A 17,900-nucleotide genomic window follows, 5' to 3' on the forward strand; every position below is an offset into this window, starting at 1 on the left:
CGGGGTAAGGTCTGAGAACTGGAATTTTTTTAAAAAACTCCCCAGATAGTTGTGATGTGCAGTCAAGTTTGAAAACCACTGTACTCCAGCATTCTGTGTGCTGCCCCAGGGCCTGCTAGAGCAGTGATTGGATCACGGTTCTGTAGATGAAGCTGCCAAACTGGCAACTGCAACTATCATTTCTTTGTTTCAGTAAAGAATATCAATACAGAACTTTGCCCTCTCTCAACCTTTCTCTTAACTCCAATAAAAATCAAGACAGAGGTATTTAAGAAGAAAGGCTTTTCCATCAAAGTTCTTTCTCTTCTTGGACTTTTAAATTGTGGCTACCTAAATTGAGTATCTGGCAAGAGTAAGATTAAGCAGTAATTTGTTCCAAAGAAGAATCTTCTACCAAGGTAGGTATATGGAAATATGAATGTAAGAATTTTCACTTTGAAATTCTAGCTTTTGTTCATATTCTCAAGAATATCATCCTCATGACTTTTGATGGAAATAGCCATGTTACCTAAAAATCTCAGATGTGTTTAACAAAAAAAATCATTGTCAGTGGTAAAATTCCTTAAAATTCCTGAAAAAGTGTCAAGAACATTCACATTGATTAGTTGCACAATTTACATCCAATTTCACAATCTATTGACTTTTTCCACTGCTATATTTTATGGTCTCTAAAGTCAATCCTGAGTAGAAGAGTCTTAAAAAGGTGTATAAGATAGATTTGCATTTCTGTTCTTGTTTGAGTTATGTTTCTTATGTACTGCTAAACTGCTTTCTAATATGAAAATATATTAGAAAAAAAGCTATTTTAAGGGGGTAGACACATGCACATACAACTATAGGATCTATCAATCTGTCTTATGTCACTTTCAAGACTAATACAAATGACAGGTACCACATGGACCCCAGAACAATCTGTCAGCCAATGTGCTTGAATTTTGCCTTCCCAGAACCCAGGGTGCCATGTACTTATTAAATATTGTTGAAAATTATAAATAAATTAGGACAAAAACCTCTTTTTTCTAATTCACACACTGATAGACAATAATTAACTTTTGGAATAACTTGGAAAAAATCATATGAAAGTAATTATACTTCAGTAGAGTGATGTTAAAGGAAAAATACACATTACACAATTTCTTTTGCTTCAGACAGATATAATAGTAATAACACAATAATTCCATTAAGAAGTTGTTTTTCACAACAGTCCTGTCACATTGACAATATTTAGGTCACAAATCTATAGAAATCTGTAAGTTTTGATTAATTTTAAGTAAACGCACTAAAAGTATACCCTAATTAGTTATGTTCCAAGTTAGTCACCACTAAAGGCAACAAGGAATTTCCAAAAATGCTTTAATTTTAAAATGTACTTTCAATAATTATCTGAAAATTACCTTTCATAAAATAAAGTAGTGCCGTTTTTATTTTTAAAAATCACAAACATGACAGTATTGCTGTGCATCTATGCTGCTTCCTTTCCCCAAAATATCAAGCACATCTTTAACGGTTATGTTGGTCTTTCTTCATCATTTTACATAACAAGCATTAAAATGCTTTAAAATTTTTTATTCTGAAAAACACTGTTGATTGATTTGGCTAACTGTGGATAATCTTTGGTCTGTTTTTAGGAGCAACTTTAAAGAATGAAATTAAATTTCCTCTTGGGCCTGTTGGCTCTTATTTCATGTTTCACAGTAAGTTCCCTCAATTCTAAATTTACTTTTCATATTTCTTGTTAATCATGACTTCAAAGAAAGTTTTGACACCAACAATTTTGTCCTGTGTATAAAAATGCAGTGTCAAGCTGTGGATCATTATGGACTTGTTCTTACTTTCCTTTTCCTTTCTCATTTATGAGTAACCATCTAGTCATTGGTTGCTAAGCGTGAAGGGACAGTGGACTGCAGAAAGAGGACACAGGGCAGGTCATATCTAGGAGAGCTAGCTCTTATCTAAAAACATCTGTTCCTTTTTATTTCTTTTTCAAAAGGACTACCATCAAATTGTCAGAAAAATGTAATATAAGCTTACTAAATGTTTTAAAGCTGTAGGAAATAAGAAAGTATACAGTTGGAGCTTCATGATAAATTTTCTTAAAAGACAACATGGTATATCAATGCAAGGATTGCTGATTGTACAATAGTTTTTTATTGAAAATATTTGTAAAAACTAAAATCAGAAAGCCTTTCTGATGCCTGAAAATATATTCGTTATGACTAAAATATTCCTTTAACTGACTGGAAATTAAAGTGTTACTCACTTGGGAAAAAAATAAAAATAGAAAAAGAAATCATTCACTCAAGAAGCACTTACACTAATTCAAACATTTGAAAAGCATTTGTTAAAGCTCTATAGGAGATCCAAAAATACATAATGCAAAGTAACAAGTGATAAGTGCCATAGCGAAAAACATCATAGCATAATATGAATTTCAGAGTAAGACAAATTTTCCTAGCATATGCTGGGGTTGGGTGGGCTTGAGGGGAGAGAAAGAGCCCTATTTGTCTCATTTCTTAGTAATTACTGATAATCCACTGTGTGTTGGGCCTAGTGGTGGTTAACACAGAAATACCAAAGTCGAATTCCAAATTGGGATCTTCACAGATTAGGTCTTCTTTTCATAGTATAGTACCTACCTAAGAGAAACTAGTGAATAAATACATGTCAATAGACCCTAGCAATGACACAAATAAAGTAGCATTATTGTTCTGAAACATTTTTTGATATTTAATGATATTTGTATAAGTCTCTTTAGTGACATTTAATGACATTTGTATTGTTCTGAAGCATATAGTGATATGTAATAACATTTATATAAAAATTATATTTCTGAGGTTGAAATAGAAGAGTTTTATACTCCATGAGATACCTATATCAGAAACACCTGATCCATTTATTAAGAATGAACATTTCCAGAACTTATCCCAGACCTGAGAAAAAAGGAATAGCTGATCTTGGGGCCTGGAAACCTGCATTCTAGGATACTCTTACTCCTGCTGAAGTCTGAGACCCCTTGAGTGAATTTTCTTGAAATTTGCTTCTCAAGCTCTTATGTTATAATTGCATGAAATATATAAAGAGAGCTTTCAAGGTAAATTCAACTTAATCCATCATATGAAAAAATGTAAGTCAATAATTACAATTAATTATCAAATTTATTACTCTGGAATACCACTTTTTTGGTAGAATTCCCCAAATATGACAAATATGACTTCTCTGCTAACATTAATAAATACTAATTCAGACTTTATACAATAAATTAGAAGGTAAAGAAAGAGCCATGATTAAGTAAACTTGAGAAAGTTGGGGGAAATGAAAGAGAGGTTGTTGACTAGAATACTTTTCAGAGACAATAATAGAGGAAATGCTGTCTCTGTTTCTCTATCTAGAGCCTTCTGTTTCATACTGAGGATAGACAACTTCTGAGGAACCCTACATAAAGCATCCATTTTGAGGATTCATATGAATTAATGGCATATTTTTATTCCAGAAGCCTGAATTGCAAGACAAATGCAGCTTAAATTCTTTTCTACCTTGAAAGAGTATAGAATCCCATTTATATAAGAAGCAGAGGATTCCATGTCCTAAAAAAAATGAGTTTAATACATAAATGTTCTCATGTTAGAATAAAATACTATTGGATATAAGAAAACAAGACCACAAGACATAATTTTAATGTCACTCTAGCAAAAATGTCTTGCTATATTCATTGTCTCATGAAAAGTTGGTAAATCTTAACAACAGTCTTAGGCGTTAGTCTAAATAAAGAAACTTTATTGTACTTAGCATCTAAAACTTTCAATATATCAGAGATTATCTCTTTTGAGATAGGGACTATCCAGAATTTAAATTAAAAATAACAGTTCATATTTATATATTTACAATGTACTCTGGAGCACAGTTTTACCCCCAAACCTCACAAAAACCCACGTTCTATTTGGGATGCTCCTTTACATAGCACAGAGCTGAACATGAGATAAACCCTCAGTAAGTATTAGGGGAATGACACAACGAGTGAATGGACCTTTGTGTAGTTGATGCCAAGTAATAACAACTAGGTTTCAGAGTCGTACCTGTTCATTCACGCCATTGGATAGGCTATAGGAAGCATGACACAGGGATAGATAATAGATCAAGTGTAAGTTCAAAGGTAACGTATCTCTTGATTTACAAGGACATCTGCCATGTTCACAAGATGAATAAGGACAGCATTTTTGCCAATACTTGCCATCCCTAACATAGAGAAGTTTTGTTTGCTGCACAATCTGTCCACTAAACTGCTCTGGTTAAGCTGTCAGTCTGGCAGTTTCTAATCTGTAAGGATAGGAGATGGAAGTTTTAAAAAAGTAAAATAAGCTTAAAAAGGGAACATAAATAAAATACTTTACAGAAAGGACTATGATAAAATAATTACCAAAAGCGAAGCAAAACCTTTAGCCTGAACTAAACCAATGATAAGCAGATATCAAATAACCGAAGACAGCCAGTAGTTCTCAAAACTCTACAAACTCTAGAAACTCTATCAGGAACACAAATCATCTAGGGATTTTGTAGAACTGCAGACTCTGATCCAGTAGGTCTGCCTGAGCCCCATAAGTCTACATTTCTAACAAGCCCCCAGGTGATACTGATGCTGACCTGCTGGTCAGCAAATAACATTTTGAGTAGCGAGGCCCTGGTCAACTGAGAAATCAAACAGAGAAAGGCTGAGGACTTCTTATGGGTTTGTATAAATGCTCAAATGTTGTCATGGGAAAGCCTTATGCTCTTTGCCATGTGCAAGGAAGGAAATGGCATTCTGAAACCAAGTGAGAGAAATTTCTGCTTATCACCAAATATGGGTAATTTGTTCAACCCAAAATACTTATTGAGCACTTATTATTTACCAGGCACTATTCCAGATGCTGGATAAACAGCAGTGAACAAAACAGACAAAAAGTTTCTAATCTCATGGAGCTTATATTCTACTTGGGGAAGACAAGCCATAAACAAAATAACTGACTATGTGATGCAGAAAATTTGGGAAGAAGGAATTTTAGTAGGGGGTAGAACAAGGATGTGATTTTAGATAGGGTTGCCCAGTGGAAAATGGCATTTGATTAAAGACCTGAAAGAGGTGAAAAAGCCAATCATGCAAGCAGAGGAAACAGGAAGTTCCAAAGTCTGGAGTAGGGTACACTTGCCTAGTGTGAAGAATAAGGAGGCTAGCATGGCTGGTAGAGAGTGAGGTGGGAAGTATTAGGAGCAGGAAGTGAGACTAGAGAGTTAGAGGAGGGTGAGGCTGCATCAGGTCTCATGGGCTTTTGCAGAGCCTTAGTTTTACTCTGAGTGACATGGAAAACTTTAGTACATGAAGTCAGTACAAGACCTCAGAAAGATGCCGTCTCTTCCCACACACTCTTACTTTCCATCATCCATAATGATTTGGAGGAAAAAAATGAAACTTCTAAAATATCTGAATGGCATCCATAAATATTTACTTAATGTCACCTATAGTGTAAGAAGGGTACAAACACCGATAAACATGACCTGTAACTTCAAGGGGTATATGACTGTCAGAGGATACAGGACAGATTGATAACAATAGCCAGAGCAGGAACTGACAAACTTTTTCTGAAAAGGGCCAGATAACAAATATTCTAGGCTTTTGAGGGCCTGTGATAAGTGGTCAACTTGGCTGAGGTAGCTTGAAAGCAGCTACAATAAACGAATGGGCATGGCTATGTTCCAGTAAAACTTTATTTACCAAAACAGGCAAACTACATTTGGCCCACAGCCTTAGTTTGCTAACTCCCAGTCTACAGAGACAGTGAACAAGTCAAAATGGCATGTAAAAACCTGATACTTCATTTACAAAATAATCATAAAACTAACCCAACATTATTCATGAGTTTTCAAAAAATATTTATGTTTCATTGAAACTGTGTGCATGCAAAAATACTGTGCTAAATTATTTGTCATTTTAATTATTTTTTCTAAAGAACATCATGTGGAAGATACTGTTACTTTCTCTCTTTTAAAGATGAGGAAAGTAACGAGAGGTTACGTAACTTACCCAAATTCACATAACTTGTGAATGGAGAAACAAAATTTTAACTTGCCTTGATCTATTTGCCTATCTTCTGCCTTTTCTTCTATTATCTGGGATGAACTAAAATCACCCCAGTGTATTCTAAGACCAACCCCTCAACTTGTACAGTAGGTCCCATCCTCTCCCCTATGCAAGGAGATTCCTCCAATTATCCTGCAATTATCTACTCTAAATCTAAACATCCTACATCAGCAGTTTTTCCTTCTATTGATTGTTCCTACTAGCACATAAATATGAGGTAATATCATCTATATGTTTGTTTTCATTCTCCACTGATCTTATGGCTCCCATCATGGTCCATTTGAAAAAGTTGCCTCTGCGCATCTTCACTTTCTCTCCTGTTCTGTCTTAAGCCAACTCCAAATAGACTTTGCCGACATCATTTCGATGAAACCACATTTGTCAAATTGTACTCCAAATGACCATGTGTAAGGGTCAGTTTTCAGTCTCCACGATAATTATGTCTAAATTGTATTTGACATGATCAGTTTACTACTTAAAGGGAATTTTTCTTTTTCCTCAACTCCACTCTCCTGATTTTTCTCCTACTTCAATGACGACTCCTTGTTGGTCTCCTCCAGACACATCTCCTCTTCCTGATCTCTAAATGTCAGTGTCCCAGGACACCATCCTCTTACCCTTTCTCCATCTATTGGCACAAATCCAGTTGCTCAAGTCAAAAAAACTTGAAATCATCCTTGACTCTATCACTTCCCAGATCCACTCCTTCAGCAAATATTGCCCACTCTGCCTTCAAACCATCATCTAAATCTTACCCTTTCTCACCACCCTCCTGCTACCATTCTAGGCCAAGCAACGATCACTTCCTACCTGTTGCAATAATAACTGAACTCCCTGCTTTCACTATTGTCCCTGTAGTTTATTCTCCACACAACAACCAGAAAGATGCTTTTGCAAGGTAAATATTGCCATATCATTCCTTTGTTCAAAACCTTCTAATGATTTTCCATAACACTTAGAAGTCAGGGGCACAAAGTCCTTATCCCTACCTACAAGACCCTGCTTCGACCTCCCCGTGCCTTAACTCCAATGTATCTATATAACAAAATTGCATCTAAGCTCCTTAAATGTTTGACAAATAAATAATAAATTTAAAAATATCTGCCCTCATGGAACTCACACATCATTAAATCATTTTTGATTACTTAAAACCATCAAATGTTAAAACTACAGAGAGAATACAATCAAATTTAAATATAGGTGGGCTGCATAATAATAATATTAAAGTTACCACTTCCATTTATGGAGTGTTTAACATATGCCAAGAAGTATATTATAAAAGTACCCTGTTTAATCTCTCCAGAAATCCAGTGTGACAATTATTATTATTATCCCCCCTTAACAATAAGAAAAATGAAACTCAAAATAGCCAGTTCTGTATTCTGTTTCAAATAAGCTTATCATTTGTGGAGGTAATCGGCCCCAAATGTAGACTCCTTAAGAAGGTATTTTCATCATTTGCCTAGGGTTATAAAGTTCACCACCATTGGCCAGTGGACGAGGGAAACTAGCTAGTGAAAAAATTGTGTTAAGAGAATAGGAAAAGATAAAAATAATAAGAATGGAGGTTAGGGGTCAGCTATTTGCTGTAAGGTGTAATTTTTCACATGATTTCTCCCCACCTCTGCTTAGGGTCCAGAGAGCAGCTCATCAAAGCTCACTTTGAACTTAATTTCCAGGGTACTGTACCATCTGGGTTTCCTCCTGTCTCTGATTTTCCTTCACTACCTGCTCAGCTTTCTCTTATTGATGTCCAAGTTTCTGTCTTCAGCCATTTCTTCATTACTTTCTTACTTATTGCTTTGACCCAATAGTGCTTTCCAAATCGATTTCTCCAGTTCTGATATTTCAATCTGCATCTACAAACTTCCATGACTTTTCAAACTCAAAAGGATTAAAACTTAATTAATTTATTTCCTCTTGGCACTTATGTCTTCATTAATGTTAGCAGTCATGACTTAATATCTCAATTTTATTTGAGTCCACATTCATCTATTCAAAAACATCTACTAAGAACCTGGCCGGGCATGGTGGCTCACACTTTCAACCCCAGCACTTTTGAGAGGCCAAGGCAGGTGGATTGTTTAAGCTCGGGAGCTTGAGACCAGCCTGGACAACATAGTGAGGCCCCATATCCACAGAAAATACAAAACAAAATAGCTGGATATGGTGGCACACTCCCATGGTCACAGCAATTTGGAGGCTGAGGTGGGAGGATTGCCTGAGCCTGGGGTAAGAAGTTGAAGTGAGCTGAGATCACACCACTGCACTCCAGCCTGGGTAGCAGAGCAAGACCCGGTTTAAAAAAAAATAAAATGTACTGAGAACCTCCAAGGTGCCAGAAGCTGGAGACAGAATGATAAATAATACAGAGACATTGTTTGAAGAAGTTAATAATTACTACACTATACAATATTATAAGTGACTGTAAGTATTATAATAGAAGTGCTGAAGCAACAAAAAGAATAAAGACACCTAGCTCCCCTCCAATTCCTCATACCCTTTATTATTCACAAAGATGCCAAGCACTGACTAAGATACTAAAGACACAAAGCTAAAGAAGATACAACTTATTCCTTCAACAGCAGTAAAACAGCACATGGCCTAAAAGTGGGGAAAAATATGAAAACAAATAATTACTATCACTGTGAAAAGAAAGTGATGAAGTTTGCTTTTGTCTCCAATAGAAGCTTTACAAAAGTAAAATTTTGGCTGATTTTATATTGTGTAAAGATATTTTCTGTACAATTCTTTTAGTTTTCATATCAAAGTATTGGGGGAGGGGAGTGAAGCCACTTAAACGTTTTGAAGGAAGAGATTGCCAAGTGAATGGAAATTAGGGCAGGAGTGAAACATTCTCAGCTACAGGAATTGCTTTTACGAAGGCACAGGGACTACCAGAAAGAGCTCGTTATGTTAAAAGAACTAGTACTAGTTCTACATGGCCAGAGTGAGGAGAAAGAAGTGGCAAAAGATGAGATTGGATGGTGGAACAGGCTTTCGTGTTTGCTTGCAAAGAACAGGGTTCCACTCACAATATTTATTTTTGCATTTTTAGGGCTGCCTTAGTTTGCTGCGCCAGTTCTAATTTATATTTATTCTTGCACTGACTTCCTTTTTCCTTAAAGGAAGGAAACATGCCCGGCCAGGTTCTCAGTAAATGTTTTCTTCCTTCCTTAAATAAGGAAGTCAATGCAAGAATAAATATAAAGTAGAACTGGCACAGCAAAAGCAAGCAGTCCTAAAAACTGATCTCTGCTTCTCATGGCATCCCTGCTTCTTTCTGTACTGTTCCCTCCCTCAGATGTGCTCTCTCTACTCACAGTCATGTGTCCTTATAGCTTAGTTTGCACGTGGCCCTTATTAATGCTCCAACCTCTGTCTGGCTCCTCTCATGTCACGATATTCACATTTTAGTTCCTACTTCTAATTAGGATATCTCAATATTTCCTAGTTCAAGTTACAAAGAGAAAGAGAATTTTACAAACCTGGCTTATTTTTCTTCTTCTGGCCATAAGGCCTAAGATACTGGATAGCCTGTGGTTTGGAAGTCCATGGATCAATAGCCCAGAAAGAACCCAAATAAATGTGTTTATCTTTATGTCACAAGAATAAAGGGTGATAACTAAGACTTGTAGATGTACATATAAGAGGCAAATGTAGATACAAGAGGAATTGATCGTGTGACCAAGACATCAGTATGGCTCCCTCTGAAATGACTTGGGATTTTTGAGTCGTCAGTGATGTTTGTAAGACATTCAGTTGTGTGATGGGGACAGTAACCAGGATGAAAGGGAAATTGAGAAGTGGAAATAGAAAATCTAAACCAGCTTTCCTCACTATCTGGCTAGGAATGGAGAGAGATAAGCTAGTAAAGAAATCTTCAGGGGTACCCTAGGTTAAGAATGAGATTTTTTAATACATGAGATATCAATCAATATTATAGGCTGAAAGAATACAGACAGGGACTAGAAAAAGGTTTATTTTACAAGAATAAAAGAGAAGAAAGACCCTAGGGATGGAGAAGATGTAGATATAAAACACAGGTGAAGAGACTGGTCTTAGGAAGAGAGAACAGCAAGATATTTGTGAGTTTTATAGGTGTAGGGCAGGAAAGGGAAGAAGTTCTCATGTGTGATGGCCTAAATTATGTAAAATAGAAGGCAAGATCATCTTCTGATGGGTGTAGGTGGGGAGCAAGAAAAGTAGAAGTGAGGTATAGATGCTGAGAAGATAGCCTTTGGGAAAAATGGGAGGAAATGATTTAGCAGTGCTGATGCACCAGACAAACACAGACACTATAGATCTCCAGTGTTGCTACCATTAGAGATTGTGACATTCATCCAACAATGTTCATCACCATGGAAGTACGACTATGGAAGGTAGTTTGCATGGAGTTGATCCAAAAGTTTGATGTTTCTAAAGGCAGTATGGCAGAGACACAGGAAGGAGTTGAATGTTGTAGGAGAATGACTAGAGTCTTGCACCTTCCTAAAGCTTTTGTTTCAGGCAAACTGGTCTTCTGATGGTTGCTAGAATAGAACCTATATTTTCTTGACCTTGTTCATTTGTTTATGATATTATTCTAATTTGGCTTCTTCCTCCTCCTTTCCACTCTGTTATTTTATCCTCATTTCAAATGCTATCTTCTCTACATGGCAATTGGTCCTCTCTCTTTGATAAAAATTAAAATTTTCCTCTAAATCACTATAATTGTTTATAGTATTAATCAATTATTTCTTGAATTGCTACCATCTACAAGCTGTGTTTGTTATTAATAGAGTACAAAATCACTCAAAATTATATTGAGCCCTTACTCTACCTTACTCTGTCTAAGCACTTTTCATAGATTATATATAATCCTATCTACCACTATAAATGGTTAAGAACTATTTCTAGAACCAGTTGAGGAATGAGGAAACAGGCAGAGATAACCATAAGCAAGTCCCCCAGCTAGCATGCAACAATGGAAAGACTGGTTCTAGGAGGCTCCAGCAATCAGACTCCAGTGTCTTCATTTTAACCAACATACTATACTGGCTCCATAGGCTTTTTGTTATATTGCCTTGTATTGTTATTTGAGGGTCATATCTTCCACTGGATTTCAGACTCACATAAGCAGTGTCTTAAATCTGTTTCTCTTTGTCCCTAGAAAGAAGTGTTGCATATAAAAGTTATACAATTAACAGTTCAGAGTCTGGAATCTCACTGAATTCTTAGAATGAAGTAAGAAAGAATTTTCCCAGATAGTCAACCTGGGTATTTACCTCCACTTGAAACTCCGTTCAAAGGTGGTCTTTTCTTATACACAATCAAGGTGATTTGGTTCCTCCCTAAAACCTACAGGTCAGATAGCAAGCTTACCACCTTTTTTTGTTTTTTCTGATTTAATACTATTCTACTTCTCTTTGATTGCACAGGCATCCAGAATAAACAAGAAATTTTCTATTCCTTATTTTTTCTAACTATTTTCTCAGTGAAATATATGACTTATGGCTTAGAATATCCTAATGTATACATAGTATACATACTAATACATAGTGTATCCTAATGTTTGAACTTTAAATGATCAAATTTAGAAACTGTTTTTGCCTTTGTTTTTATCTCCACAGCCCAGTGAGAGTCAAAGATTCCCCAGAAGACCATATCTGCCTGGCCAGCTGCCACCACCTCTACCCTACAGGCCAAGATGGGTTCTACCAAGTCCCCCACCTCCCTATGGCTCAAGACTTAATTCACCACTTTTTCTTCCCTTTGTTCCAGGGCGAGTTCCACCATCTTCTTTTTCTCGATTTAGCCAAGCAGTCATTCTATCTCAACTCTTTCCATTGGAACCTATTAGGCAACCTCGACTCTTTCAGGGTTATCCAAACCTACATTTCCCACTAAGACCTTACTATGTAGGACCTATTAGGGTATTAAAATCCCCATTTCCTCCTATTCCTTTTTTCCTTGCTGTTTACCTTCCTATCTCTAACCCTGAGCCCCAAATAAATATCACCACTACAGATACAACAATCATCACAAATCCCCCTACCAAAACAGCAACCACCAGCACTTCCACAAAACTCACAATGACGGTCACCTCCTCAACAGTACCTATCTCTTCAACACCAGAGCCTGCCACCTCCACATCAGCAGCAATCCCCACAGCACCTACTGAAAATACTACTGAAATTCTCACCAACCCTCCTCACACCATATCGCTCAATGCCACTGTCCAAGTTACGACTTCCAACCAAACTACATTAAGCAGCACAGCCTCTAAAAGTTTTTGGCAAAAACTCTTTGCCATTTTTGGTTGAAGATGCAATAAATGATATTTTCCAAACTGCTCTGATATCTTAGAAGAAATAAACTGCAATGACTTTGATGGAACCAACCCTGATCTAACCGGCACACCAAATAAATAAAGTATTCGAGCAGTAATATGCACCTATTGCTATCATTATGACTATCACTCTATCCTATATTTTATCACCTACCAAGAGTTGATTACACAGGTTCCCAGAAGGAAACGGAGACCCTTTATGGGAAAAAATTAATAAAGGGTGTATTTAAAGAGAGTGGACAGGATTTAAAAAAAAAATACAGGGATATTGAGACATTCAGGGTCTCCCAGTACAGCTGGTCATGGGCCTATGTTTGATGAAGCAAAGGGAACAAATAAGGAGCCCAGAGCCTGAAGAAGAGTTGGGACAATGAAGGAAATTCCACCCAATAAGACCCACTGTGCAAAGATGCGACTACTGCTCCTCATTTGTAGTCCACTCTTCTCTGCCTAGTTCTCAATCCTGGGAGGATAACCATACAAACTCTTACATGTGGGTTTTCTTACCTGGGGGTTTTGGTTGGGTTCTGCTGATGAAACAGGTGGAAGGGAGAGGTATAAATCTTTTATATTTGGTATAAAAGATAAAATATGGTCCAACTGTGTAGATCCCTTGCCATGAATGGAGCTAAGTTAAGCTCCTAATAGTTACACAATTAATAGTTTCCTAAGAGTTACATGATTAAGGATTCAGAGTCTGGAATCTCACTGAATTCTTAGAATTGACTCAGAAAGAATTTTCCCAGATAGTCCAACTGGAGTGTTTACCTCCACTTGAAACTACTTTCAAAGATGTGACTACTGCCAGGTGTGACTACTACTCCTCATTAGCAGTCAACGCTTCTCTGCCTAGTTCTTAGTTCTCTGATTTCTTAGAAGCTAAGCTCCATTCATGGCAAGGAACCTATACGGTTGTACCATTTTATATCTTGTATACCAAATAGTACCCCTACCTCTCTCCTCCACCTATTTCATCAGCAGAAGCCAACAAAAATCTCACAGGTAAGGAAACCCACATGTAAGAGTTTGTATGATCATCCTCCCAGGATTGAGAATGAGGCAGAGAAGAGTGGACTGCTAATGAGGATTTATCAGCACATAGGCTGACACCACAAGTAGCCTCACTCAGCATCTTGAGGCCAAATAAGTAGTCAAGGAAAAATATGAGGGTTCCTGACTTCCTGCATAGAAAGGGCAGAGTCAGCAGAAAAATAAATGACATCAGTTTTTTATTGCCTTTACCCAGGAAATGTACATATATATATATAAATTCAACCAGGTAACAAAAATATAAGCAAGTAATAATGTAAAGTAAGAGAAAAGAAATAAAATAATTAAAATATCAACTTAAATTGATCTAGTGGAAACAGACACATAGACCAATGGAACAGAATAGAGAACCCAGAAATAAAGCCACATACCTGCAACCATCAGATCTTCGACAAAGTCAACAAAAGCAAGCAATGAGGAAAGGAGCCCCTAATCAATAAATTATGCTGGGATAAATGGCTAGCCACATGAAGAAGAATGAAACTGGACCCTTGCCTTTCACTGGAATCCTGCACACAATCACTAAACTACCCTATAACAAACGACTCTTAGATTTTATTGACTAGACCCCATCTATACCAAAAAAAAAAAAAAAATAGCTGGTTTGGTGACACACACCTGTAGTCCTAACTCCTGGTTAGGTGGCTGAGGTGGGAGGATCCCTTGAGGCCAGGATTTGCAGGCTGTACGAGCTATGATTGCACCACTGCACTCCAGCCTAGGTAACACAGCAAGACTCTGTCCCCATCCTAACCCTCAATAACAACAACAAAAAGACTGCTAGCAATAGCAATCTACAAGCTCAAGAGGTCACTCAGACTCATACCTGTTTTTCTTGGCTTGTATAACATGTTATAGAACTGAATCTGAAGATATTTGGTCCTATATTATTCATTTTCCAAACATTATATACTACTCTCTGTTCTTCTACCTGCCTTCTCCCTTATTTACTTTACCTAGGCTTAAGATTCCTAGACTCTTTAGAGAAAGCAAAATGTTACTATGCTTAAAAATATGTAAATAAGCTCAAGACTATATGTTCTGGATGATAATGCATATAAAATAGAGTTACTTAGGTAAGAATGCATCATCCCTGTTTCCAACTTGTTTGATAGAACAATATAGGAAGTAAAATAAATATTTTACATATAGGAAGTAAAACATATGCTATCTCCATTCATGAATATTCAGAACTAAGATTTAAAGGAATATTGATATTAGCATCTTGACCCTAGCAATTTGCTTAAAGTGCTGTCAATAGTTTCGTTCTGAAGGAAATTATTATCTTTATATCATTCTAAAACTTGACAGCAAGTTTCAATAAAATAATAAAAGATACTAATTGCTCTCCTAAGTGGATCAAAAGGCAGAAGATTGACATTCAATCTTCTCTCAGAGTCCAAGCATATTTTCATTCCCTGGGTATTTTTATTTATGAAGATATATTTGCTAAAGTTTACTATATTTCAAAACATGGTCACACACTAATCTAATATGAAATTATCTTAATTGTGACAAGAAACTATAGCTCTAAAAGCCATGATGAGCATCGATTTGATGTGACATTAAATGTTTGATTAAACATTCTGAACCTTGCGTAAAACTACAAATTTTTTTCAATATTGGATTTAATAGAGGAACACTTTTAAAAGACTGAATTTGAAAACAAATATATATATATGACTGCAGATATATATCTATATATACCTCCACTGAAGTCTCAAATCCCTCAATATCATCCATGAAGGCTGAAGTCAATTTCTTTCAAACTTCTATTAAATGTTAATATTTGGACTCCTCTTATGAATCACAAATATTTTTCCATTCCTCTGTTCCATCATGGAAATCATGATCTATGGCAGTTACAGTCTTTTGAAATGCATTTCCATAATAATAAGACTTGAAAGTCAAAATTACTCCTTGATCCATGGGTTGCAGAACGGATGTAGTGTTAGCGGGCATGCAAACAACATCCATCTCCCTGTACATCTCTATGAGAGTTCCTGGGTGACTTCATACATTGTCAATAAGCAGTAATATTCTGAAAGGAACCTTTTTTCTGAGCAGTATGTATCAACAGTGGACTTAAAATAGTAAACCATGCTGTAAACAGATGTGCTATAATCCAGGCTTTCTTGCTCCATTTATAGAGCACAGGAAGGGTAGATTTACTGTCATTCTTAAGGGTCCTAGGATTTTAGGAATGGCAGATGAGCATTGGCTTTAACTTAAAGTCACTAGCTACACTGGACTCTAACAAGGGAGTCAACCTGTCCTTTGAAGCCAGTCATTGACTTCTCAGCTACGAAAGCATCTTCTTTAGATAGCATCTTCTTTCAATACACTGCTGTTTTGTCTACATGGAAAATCTGTTGATTTTACCTTAGCTAGATTTTCTTAGCTAGATAAGAAATTATCTTCCCTAAATATTCTGGATAACTTGCTGCAGCTGCTACATCAGCACTTGCTGTTTCACCTTGCACTTCTGTGTTACAGAGATGGCTTTGTTCCTTAAACCTCATGAACCAATCTCTGCTAGCTTTCACCTTTTCTTCTATAGCTTCTTCACCTCTCTCTATCTCCATAGAATTGAAGACAGTTAGGACCTTGCTCTGGATTAGGCTTTGGCTTAAGAAAATGTGTCTGATTTTATCTTCTATCCAGACCACTCAAACTTTCACTATATCAGTAATAAGGTAGTTTCACTTTCTTATCATTTGTGTATTCACTGGAGTAGCAATTTTAATTTTCTTCAAAATCTCTTCCTTTTCATTTACAACTTGAATGTTTGGCTCAAGAGGCCTACCATTCACCCTACACCCTATCTCAGCTTTTGACATCCCTTTACTAAGTTTAATCATTGCTAGTTCTTGATTTTTTTTTTTTTTTTTTTAGACTTATCTTGCTCTGTCTCCCAGGCTGGAGTGCAGTGATGTGATCTCGGCTCACTGCAACCTCCACCTTCCAGGTTCAAGCGATTCTCCTGCCTCAGCCTCCTGAGTAGCTGGGACTATAGGCGCCCACCACCACACCCAGCTAATTTTTGTATTTTTAGTAGAGATGGGGTTTCTCCTTGTTGGCCAGGCTGTTCTCTAACTCCTGACCTTGTGATCCACCCATCTCGGCCTCCCAAAGTGCTGGGATTACAGGCGTGAGCCACCACACCCGGCCTCTAGCTCTTGATTTAAAGAAGAGATGTGTAACTCTTTATTTTATGTGAACACTTAGAGACCATCGTAGGGTTAATTGGCATAATTTTAAATTATTGCTTCTTAAGGAATAGAGTGGCCAAAGAGTAGGGAGAAAGATGGGTGAAAGGCTGCTTGGTAGAACAGTCAGAACACACAGAACACTTATCAATTACGTTGCTGTCTAATATGAGTGCAGTTTGTGGCAATTAATTCAAAAGCAATTACAATAGTAACATCAGTGAGCATTGATTACAGATCACCATAACAGATATAATAATAGTGAAAAAGTTTGAAATATTGTGAGAATTACCAAAACGTGGCATAGAAACATGAGATGAGTACGTGCTGTTGGAAAAATGTTACCTATGGGCTTGCTCAACACGGGGTTGCCACAAACCTTTAACCTGTAAAAAACGCAGTATCTGCAAAGCACACAAAAATGTGGCACAATAAAATGAGGTGCTCCTGTACTCTTCATTTCACTGTCACAAGCATGTAGGCATCCTTTTTTTATGTTTTTCCAAGATGGAGTCTTGCTCTGTTGCCCAGGCTGGAGTGCAGTGGTGTGATCTTGGCTCACTGCAACCTCCGCCTCCTGGGTTCAAGCAATTCTCCATCCTCAGCCTCCCAAGTAGCTTGGATTACAGGTGCACACTACCACACCCAGCAAATTTTTGTATTTTTAGTAGAGACAGGGTTTCACCATGTTGGCCAGGCTGGTCTCAAACTCCTGACCTCGTGATCCACCTACGTTGGCCTTTGTTTCAAATAATTTGTATAAGAAAATGGTCTAAATCAGCTGAAATCTCTCTTACCCAAAAATCTGCCTTAAACAGCAAATTTACAGACATCCAAAAAATGATAGTCTCACTTAAAAAAATTCTGTAATTGGAGGTAATGAGACATCGAAGGGGAACAGATAAATTAAGTAACTTATCAGAAGCCACAAAGACAGTAAATGGCAGAGTTGAAGTTCAGACACAGCTAGTTTGTTTCTGAGGACTAATCTCTAAGAGAATAGGACACTAGGGTCCTCTAGCTATATGATTTCTCTATACATGAGTTCAGGAATTACAACGTGCTCATTAACATTTCTCACATAATGAAATATTAGATAAGAATGGTTATACATTAGTGAGAACACATGGACCCAGAAAGGGGAACAACATACACTGGAGCCTGTCAGGGGAGTGGGATGGGGAGGGAGAACATTAGG

At 36.9% G+C, this 17,900-nt stretch overlaps 1 protein-coding gene across 1 annotated transcript; it reads left to right on the forward strand.

The window, feature by feature from the left end:
• The first annotated feature begins 259 nt into the window (after positions 1 to 259).
• On the forward strand, positions 260 to 12,541 carry LOC105477343 (opiorphin prepropeptide). The gene is made up of 3 exons (XM_011733815.2): positions 260 to 398; positions 1,629 to 1,694; positions 11,725 to 12,541. Exons 2-3 carry the CDS (start codon positions 1,644 to 1,646, stop codon positions 12,415 to 12,417), a joined length of 744 nt encoding a protein of 247 aa, XP_011732117.2. The 5' UTR covers positions 260 to 398; positions 1,629 to 1,643; the 3' UTR covers positions 12,418 to 12,541.
• Positions 12,542 to 17,900: the final 5,359 nt, after the last annotated feature.

This window comes from Macaca nemestrina, chromosome 3 (assembly GCF_043159975.1).
Source record: "Macaca nemestrina isolate mMacNem1 chromosome 3, mMacNem.hap1, whole genome shotgun sequence".
NCBI lineage: Eukaryota > Metazoa > Chordata > Mammalia > Primates > Cercopithecidae > Macaca > Macaca nemestrina.